This window comes from Crocuta crocuta, unplaced genomic scaffold (genome assembly GCF_008692635.1).
Source record: "Crocuta crocuta isolate KB4526 unplaced genomic scaffold, BGI_CrCroc_1.0 scaffold388, whole genome shotgun sequence".
NCBI classification, from domain to species: domain Eukaryota; kingdom Metazoa; phylum Chordata; class Mammalia; order Carnivora; family Hyaenidae; genus Crocuta; species Crocuta crocuta.
In genome coordinates, this window is record NW_027528867.1 from 536,733 (window position 1) to 546,603 (window position 9,871).

The window sequence follows — 9,871 nt, forward strand, 5'->3', positions numbered from 1 at the left end:
CACAGACTCTGAAACAGGCTCCAGGCTCTGAGCTGGCAGTCAGCACAGAGCCCAATGCGGGGCTCGAACCCACGAACCGCGAGATCATGACCCAAGCGAAAGTTGGACGCTTAACCGACTAAGCCACCCAGGCGCCCCAAAAAGCAAAATTCTTAAATCTAAAAAAAAAAATGAACATTTTTCTTCCTTGGTAGAGAAAGATTTTTAAAACAAGACATATACATAAAATATGTAAAAGATGAGATTAATAAATTTGGATATATTGAAATTAAGAATATTTTTTGTTTATCAAAAGATACATCAAAGAAAATGAAAAGATAAGCTATAAATTTGGTGAAGACATTTGCAGACAAATAATAGGAATAGTAGACTGTATCAAAAATAAAAGAACTCATACAAAGAATAAGCATCATAATTGAAAACTAGGCAAATGGCATATATAAGAGATGACTAATAAGGTCATGAAGTCATTCATATTCAGCTTTATCAGTGGTTAGGGAAATGTCAAGTAGCTCCCAAATTAGACCATTTCCCATTCATTTAAATGATAAAAATCAAGAATTTAGTAATGCCAAGTTGTGGAGAGAAGGTGGATCAATAAGATCCCTCTGCTGATAGGAGTGTACATTGGTACAGTGACTTTTGAAAACACTTGGGCATTATCTTGGAAAGCTGAAATCCACATATCTTATGACTCAACAATTCCACTTCTAGGAATATAAACTTTTACAACTGAACACCATTTGATATGAATAATAATGTTCACAGAAACACTGTACACAATAGCAAACACCAAATCATTTTCAAAGGAAGAATGGATGATAAGTAATAATGGAATTTTATATAGCAGTGAAATGGGTGTACTATAGCCACATGAAACAATATGGATCACAGGCAGTAATCTTCTTTTAAAAATTAAAAGTTAGAAACTACAACCAAACAGCATGACTTTTAGAATATATAGGTTAAAAAAGAAAGAAAAACCAAAAATCAAGGGAATGAGTCAATAAGATTCAGGATTGTGATTTGTCTAAGAGGGAGGTAGGGGGATGGAATGGCTGAGAAGTAAACAGGTAATCCGTGTTCTACTTCCTACATTGAGTGTGAGTTCATTTCTGTTTATTACATTATTAAAAAGAAACCAACCAAAGACTAATTAAAAGAGGGACACACATGGACCAAAGATGAGATTCTGTCATGAGCCAAAGACTATAACTAATCAAATTTCAGACACGATAGAAAACGAGAATAGCTAAAAGGCTAACATGATTCTGTTGATGGTGAGAGAATTTGCTCCAGGAGGTATCCAGACTTAAACTAAAGCTGTTTGGGTCAAGGTGTGTGGGTCTCATGGCTGGCAGGTGGCATGCTTGCAAGTTCAGTCTGTCACTTCTGAAATCAAGGTCAAATCAAGGTCAGTTAGAATGGGAGACAAACAATTTTCTTGGTCCATGAATGAAGGAAATGATGAGACACTGAACCAGAGAGCAGCAGGCACAGCCAGCCATGGCAGGCCTGGTCAGATTTGTACCTGATGTCCCCACTTACCTTTCGTTTTGCAGCTAAAGTTCCAGGTGTGTTTCTGAGCACATCCACCCACTTGACTGTGCGCATGCGGTCATCCCAATCAGGAACTTGGTCTGTAGGGAGCTGAAACATGATCCTGGAGAGCTTGCATGTGACCCCCATCTTCCTCAGATTGATAGGCACTTCTGACTTCATGGTCACTACTATGTCTTTAGCACACCCAGGGTGAAGGTGGCCAATCTGGGGAAGAGCCTGATATTAGTATATTTGGGAATCTGAGCTTGAGGACTTTTGATACCTTATGGTGACATTCTAGAGAGGGGGTAGAGCCAAAAATTTTGGCAAAGTGCATCATTCACACCTGTATGTGTAGATTGTCTTAAATATCTACAAGAGCTTCTTAGATAGAAATATAATTGTCAAAGCAGCTAATGTTTATTAAACTCTTACCTGCCTCAGGCAGGTTCTAGACCTTTACACACTTCTAATCCACACAACAACTCTGTGAGATGTATAGCTATTACTCCTATTTTATAGGCAAGGAACCTTGTAATTGGCTCATGGTCATACCATAAATACTGGGAGAGCTGGATTCAGACCCAGACAGTATGGCTCCAGGTACCACACTATTAACTACCTGTGCTTCTTCATCAATATAACTACATGAATTATAGACCAAGGTACACTGTACATCAGCAGTTCTCAGAGTGTGGTCAGGCGACCTTTGGAATCCCTAAGACCTTTTCAGGAGTTCACAAGGTCAAATCTACTTTCATCCATCATAATACTAAGATGTGATTTGACTTTTTTATTTTTACTTTCTCATGAGTACACAATGGAGCTTTCTAGAGGTTACATGATATATGATATGGAAGCAGATCAAATGGAGAAGCAAATAGGAGAATCTAGCTATCTTTTACTAAGGCAGATATTAAAGAGATTTGTAAAATTGAAAAATAATGCTACTCTTCTTACTCAATTTTTTTATTTTGAAAAATATAGTTATTTTCAGTAAAATAAGGTATTTATATTAACATTAAAGAGTTTATTATTTAAAAATGAATAAATAAATGTTTTCAGATATTCTCAGTTTTAATTTCTAATGTGGTAAATGTCAATAGACATAAACCACATAAACATTTTTTGGGTTCCTTAATAATGTTTATAGGGTAAAGGAGTCCTAAGACCAGAAAGGGTGACATTCACTGAAGTACCAGATAAATGGGAAATCTAGTTTGGTCTATGGCATAAAATTATTTATGATTTAGCATATATAAACATACACATGTGTACATATATAATAGTCCTATCATATTTATGTCAGATAAAAAATGTCTCCCTCCTCTGGAAAGTGAAAGGAGAAGAAATCTTAGTATTTCCCCAAGGCCACAAATATGTGTGTGTGTATGTGTATGTGTGTATGTGTGTGGGGATGGGTGGTGCGGGGTATATGCATGCGTGTGTGTGTGTGTGTGTGTACGTGGGTGTATATTAATAGATGATCTGAAGCTTCTCTCTCTATTTTGACTGACACTTTACATCTCTCTAGGAAGCAAAACTTCCTGATAGTACTCAAAGATTTATCCTCTATCCTCCTAGAGTTTTATGCTTGAACAGACTTGGTGACTGAAACAGGGCAGGAGGCAGTGGATACATCTGGGTACATGCATTGTCCTGGGAACTCAACAGGGAACTGTCTATGAAAAGCACCAGGTAGCCAGAGGCTAGGATCTGCTGCCACATTGTCTTAGGCCTTGTGTGATACTGAACTTTGGTCAGCAATTCATAAAATGTGTGCTGTGAGTTGATAAAAGAGAGGGTCAGAAGATTCCAGGTAAAACCAAGTTAACTAGATTTTAGTATGCTGAGTGGTACTTTAAGAGAAAAATGTAATTTGCAAATTTGCTAAATCTCAGTTGTCCACAGAACCCACTACCCCCATTTTAGTTTTTAGTGAACCACTTTTGCATGACAAATGCTCTAAAGAACGTATACCTTGGGGGACACAGGTCTACACTCTGGGATAGGAAGACTGGGACCTATTTCATTCATAGGCACTTGCATGGAATTCCTCAACTTCAGCATAGCAACAGTCTTGGCAGACCTTGTTCTCTGTTCTTTGACTAGAGAGGACATGAACAGTGTCCTCTGGTACCTCTAAGTGCCCTCTGAGTAAGGGGTGGTTCCTGGGCTATTTCTCAGCTTGAGAGCCATCCATCTCATCCCACACATTCATGGGAATAGACTGACAATCAAATTGGATGTGGCTTACACCTAAGGGAGTCTAGAAAACAGCAAATGGCTTTCACTTACCTGTGGGGAAAAGCAAACTGTAGCTAAAAGGGGCCATTCAAACCGTATGATATTCACTTGGCTGTGATTAGTGATTGTGAAGCTCACATTATAGCTGCTCCCAATGTGGCAGTCCCCAAACTGGATGTGGTCCACCAGAGCAGCTATGACAGAAGCAGAAGGTCGGTGAGCCCCCCTAGCCCAGGGCTCACTTTCCTGACACTTGAAAGACATGGTGCTTCACCCTCATGTAAACCCCCTGCCCCATGATTATACTGGAAAAATATGGAGTCCTTTAGCATAAACTTTCCCTCCTTGGGAAATCTATTTGTCCATCTAACCATCTGTCCATCCATCCATCCATCTGCCCACCTTGGCTCCCACCTCCAAGAGAAAATATAGGTCCCCAACTCTATTTATTTGCTGAAACAATACTATTAAGGGTTAAAATAGGATAAAATATAAAAGTCCTTGTTAAACTTGAATTATAGGAGGGCGCCTAGGTGGCTTAGTCGGTTAAGCGTCCAGATTTCACTTAGGTCATGATCTCGTGGTTCGTGGGTTCGAGCCCCGCGTCGGGCTCTGTGCTGACTGCCAGCTCAGAGCTTGGAGCCTGTTTCAGAGTCTGTGACTCCCTCTCTCTCTGGCCCTCCCCTGCTCACACACTCTCTCTCTCTCTCTCCTAGAAATAAATAAAACATTAAAAAAATTTAAAAAAACTTGAATTATAGATAAATGATGAGTAATTTTTAGTACCACTATGTCCCACACAGTATTTTTGGACATACAAATAATAAAAAAAAAAGTATTTGCTGTTTATCTGAAATTCAAATTTAATTTTTTAATTTTTAATGTTTTAACTTTTATTTAAAAAATTTTTTTAATGCTTTTATTTATTTTTAGGATACAGAGACAGCGTAAGCAGGGGAGGGTCAGAGAGAGAGGTAGTCACAGAATCTGAAACAGGCTCCAAGCTCTGAGCTGGCTGTCAGCACAAAGCCTGATGCGGGGCTCGAACCCACAAACCGTGAGATCATGACGCAAGCTGAAGTTGGATACTTAACCAACTGAGCCACCCAGGTGCCCCGAAATTTAATTTTTGTGTTTTTTTTTAAATGTTTTTATTTATTTCTAGGAGAGAGAGAGAGAGAGACAGCGTGAGCAGGGGAGGGTCAGAGAGAGACTGTGAAACAGGCTCCAGGCTCTGAGCCAGCAGTCAGCACAGAACCCGACGCGGGGCTCGAACTCACGAACTGCGAGGTCATAACCTAAGCGAAAGTTGGACGCTTAACCGACTAAGCCACCCAGGCGCCCCTGAAATTTAATTTTTTAAATAGTTTACTGTCAAGTTGGTTTCCATATAACACCCAGTGCACATCCCCACAAGTGCCGTCCTCCATGCCCATCTCCCCCCTTCCCCTCCCCCCCACACCCATCAGTCCTCAGTTTGTTCTCAGCATTCAAGAGNTGTAGTCCAATTTAAGAGGGACTCCTGTATTCTGATTTTCTAAATGTGGTAACCCAATCATAAGTATGAAATATGATTTCTGAGCTAACTGTTCACCGCTGGTTCCTGCTTGACCTCTGACAAGAGAAGTGTCACCCTGTAGCCACAAAGAGGGGTACAACACCATATAAAGAGGAGTATTGATTTTAAGCCATGTTGTATAGACTGTCCAATGCTACATTCCAGGATTTTAATCAAGCTCCTAGAAAAACTATGAGAATGTGTTTATAACTCACTTCATACCAATTAGCCACATAATTAGGTTGCTTAACAAATGTATTTTGAATATACTCAGCCAAAAGAAGCTGCAGTGCTTGATAGACAGTGGAGCAGCACGTCTGAGCTTTACTATATACACCTACGGATCTTGCTCTAATGCGCATTATTTCATTGGGCCTGAAATGCTGGGGTGGTGTCTGCAATTCCCATTTCTAACAAGCTCCCAGGTGCTGCTGATGCTGTATGTCTTCAGACAGTGCACCGAGTAGTAAGGCTACAGAGAATGATGTTCTAGAGGTGGCACAAATCTACCCTTTCTTTAATTAAACAAGCGCATGATTTTTCTTGGAATATCTGGGATAAATGGTTCCCACAAAGCAGACAATCCAGTATGAGCCAGCTGAGAGAATATAAATGGGGAAAACTACAGAGAGATACGTGCTCAGATAGCTAATCTGGAATCTGAATTTTGAATTTCACTTTTCAGCTAAACCGGAATTAGCTAAAGCTATAAGCTCCTAAAGGCAGAGACTCCTATATTACTCTTCAGAACTCAGTGCTCAGCATAGTGCCTGGTACATGCCTGCTGATTGATGCTCAGTAAATATTCCTTGAGGGAACACGTGATTGGAAGCATTGTCTGAACTAGGAATGAAGGAACATACAGTAACAAAGAGAAGATGCTTTCCTAAATCCCCAGGAAGCTGGCTGGCCTGTTATTTCAATTTCACTCTTACTTAAAATAACCTAAGCCTTGGTGCCTGGGTGGCTCAGTTCTGCTAGGGTCATGATCTCACAGTTTGTGTGTTTGGGCCCTGCATTGGGCTTGCTGCTGTCAGCACAGAGCCCACTTCAGATCTTCTGTTCCCCTTTGTCTCAGTCTCTCCCCTGCTAACACACTCATGTTCAAAAATAAATAAAAAGTTAAAAATTAAAACAAAAATAAAATAAAATAAAATAACCTGAGCCAACAGTTGTCAATAGCTCATGACTGTTTTTCTCACCTGTTATCAAGTCTTCCATAGTATTTTCCTCAATGACCTCAGAGATCTCTGGGGCCTCAGGGCTGCTGGAAACCACCAGCCCATGGATGTTGCCCAAGGTGATGTCATCCTCATAACCCTCTCCCACCAGGTGGATGTTCGTCTCCTCATACTGATTATTGATCACTGACAAGTGGATGGTGCCTGTCATTCTCCCAACCTTTTGGGACTGGAAAATGACATCAAACCCAGTTGTGTCTCCAGGAAGAACAACCAGGGAGGCTGTGTGAGCTTTCTTTTCTGCAAAGAGGAGAGAGAGACATGAGATTTAGAACCAGTTTAAAAGAAGATGTAACCATAAAGATCCTGACGCAAGAGAGGGCAGTTCTAGTGTGGGAATGAGCCTTACCTACAGAGGCTATTGGTGAGAAGACTGGGCATCCTACTCTGGCTGGGACCTCATCAGTTCCCTAACAGAACAGCTTCTAGGACCCACTGCCCTCTGGAAGTTATACTCCCCCTACCTACCTTTGGCATTTGGTTTGTTTTCCTCTGTGATATAGATGTAGGAGGTGGTGGGCCACCCTTTCAGGGAGAAGACTCCTAGTTGGTCCCTCAGGTCAACATGCAGCTGGCAGAAGGAAAGCAAGATTGAGTGTTAAGCTTATAGGTTGCTCATGGGTTTTCAGTCTGGATTGAGATATTGTACATTTAGGAAGGCACACTAGTCATTGTGCCTAGTGGTCATGGTTTTGAGTTTTCTTTTTTTTAAAAGGGAGATAAAATAAATATTAGACCTGGGGAGGAAAAATGAAAGTTTGGTTCAGCCCTTATCGTCCAAGTAAGGAACTGGAGGTCCAGAGAATATAGGTGACTTTCCAGATTACCCAAATAAGTAGTATCAAAATGGGGTTGCCAAGGCCTCTGCTACTGACAGGGGCAGCTGTAAAATATACACAAGACTAATAAAATGGAAATGAATACTTGTCATTCTATGAAGGCTTACATGAATGTTCATTCCTAAAAACCAGTATCTCCCATGAACTAATGCATTTGTTGCCTGAGAATGTCATATTGAGCAGCCTACCAAGATAAGAAGAAAACCAAAGTGGGCTTCTGATTTACTTGGAGAAAAAGGATGTTTTCTAGACCACTGGAAGAAGCATACCTGATTAAAAAACTAAAGCCATATATCTGATTTTGGTTATGAAAAATCAATATACAATTTTAGAAGATAGTAATGCTGTGTTTACCATCATAAACACAATTGAACAATATAAGAAATGAGGTAAAAAGAAGAAAAATAGTGACACTACATAGGAAGCTTCTGAGATTAAAAAGTGTAATTGTATGTATAGATATAATTTTAGTAAGAAACTATATGGAGGAGTTATATGGGAAAAAATGGACATAAAAAGATCTAGGTAAATGGATGGGAATTCTAAATGTCGTTCCTGGTAAAAACCCTAAATTCTTCCTGAATAATTCATAGACTTCCCAATTGGATTTTTTGAGAAACATTATAAAATGATGTCTAAAGTTCATCTGAAAGACTAGATATGGAAAAACTGTTAAGAAAAATTAGAAAAATGGGGAGTGGGTGAGGAGGAATTTATTGAACTAGATGCTAGAATGTTTTATAAAGCCACAACAATGGAAATAATGCAAGATAATGGTAAACTAGGTAATGTGGACTCAAAACAACAACAAAAAATAAGACAACAAGTACAATAATTTTTTTAAAGCATCACAGCGCTGGGAAGATAATGAAGAATAACCAGACAAAGATCTGGAGAGCATGGGAATTCAGAGAGGCCAGCCTAAATTTCTGGACTGTTTTTGACCTGGAATGTTTGTCAGTCAGCAAAAGGTATCTGGGAGGCTGAGCTGTGCTTTTGATAACCTGTTGGTGCTAAGAGGGCAAAAGTCTGATGAAAGGTAGGGTGTTTTCTTTGTAGTAGATTGGGACTCCAAAGGACTGCCTAATAGTACTAAAGAAAGACTGGATATAAACCAGGTCTCCCAATGGCAACAATCCTGCTCTGAGTCATATACATAATCCAGAAAATCTCAAGCCCTAAAACCAGCTTTCTCATGTCCCAAAGTACCTGGCAGAAGTAAATGAAAATTGTCTCTGAAGAAAAATAACATAATCCTTAGTCTTATTATGTCTAAATAACTTTTCAATACTCAACACGTGATTGAAGATAACCAGACACATGAGGAGAAAGGACAACATGGGCAAAAATGAGCAGAAATAGCAGATATCAGAAACAGACCCACAGGGACTTCAGATTTTGGAATTATCAGGTACAGATGGCAAAATGGTTGTGATCACTATGTTCAAGAAATAAAGCCGAGTCTGACAATTTTAGCACAAAACTAGAACTCTTAAAAACTGATTATGCGTATTTAAAAAGCAGCCTAAATAGAAATTCTAGAACTGAAAGATATACTAACTTAAGAACTTAATGGAAGGTTTAATAGTGAATTAGACACAGCTAAAGAGAGAGTTAAAGAGCTGAAGACATGTCCCAGGAAATTATGCAGAAGGGAGCCCAGAGAAAAATGGATAGAAAATGAGCACTGGGTGTTATATGGAAACCAACTTGACAATAAACTATTAGGAAAAAAGAAAAGAAAATGCAATGAGGTTGTGAGAGCTATGGGATACAACGGGAAGGTCTTCCATACATGTAAATGGCCTCCTGGAAGGAGAGATGAGACAGAATGAAATAGAAGCCATAATTTTAGACATGTCTAGGAATTTCCCAAGACTGATTTAAGATATTAGTTGCAGAGTCAAAAAGCCTGGTGAATTCCAAGAAGGATAAATGACACATCATAGCGAAACTGCCAACAACAAATACAAAGTGAAATACAAAGCCAGAGGAAAAAGATTGCTTGAAGAGAACATTTTAGCTTAGAGGTGACATCCCATCAGTAACAGTGGAAATGAGAATACACTGGAATAATAGCTCTTATTTGCTGGAAGAAAGCAACTGCTGACACAGAGTTCTATAGCCAGTAAAGATCACATTAAAAATGAAGAAGAAATGGAAATTCTCAAACACAAAGTGAGAGAATTCACCACACTAACAGACCTGCAGGGCATTTCTTCAGCAGGTAGGCAAAGGATCTCAGATGGAAAGTTGCATATGCAGGAGTAAAGAGCAATAAAAAAGATAACTATGTGGATAAATCTAAATGAGCCTTAACTGTAGAAACAACAAAACCCAACAATAATAGTAATAACGTCTTGTAGGTTTAAAGTATAGAGTGAATCCAAAGCCTCCCACAAGTTGTCCCTACACTTTTTTTTTTTTTTTTTTTTTTTTTTGGG

The 9,871-nt window shown here is 39.3% G+C and overlaps 1 protein-coding gene across 1 annotated transcript in view; it reads right to left on the reverse strand.

The window, feature by feature from the left end:
• The window catches only part of HYDIN (HYDIN axonemal central pair apparatus protein), a 334,542-nt gene that overhangs the window by 45,668 nt on the left and 279,003 nt on the right, over positions 1-9,871 (reverse strand). Inside the window, exons 62-65 of the mRNA XM_077756337.1 lie at positions 7,057-7,159; positions 6,550-6,828; positions 3,841-3,983; positions 1,549-1,767 (exon numbers count right to left, since the gene is read on the reverse strand). Of these exons, the coding sequence (XP_077612463.1) occupies positions 1,549-1,767; positions 3,841-3,983; positions 6,550-6,828; positions 7,057-7,159 (744 nt within the window). The remainder of the gene's footprint in view (positions 1-1,548; positions 1,768-3,840; positions 3,984-6,549; positions 6,829-7,056; positions 7,160-9,871) is intronic.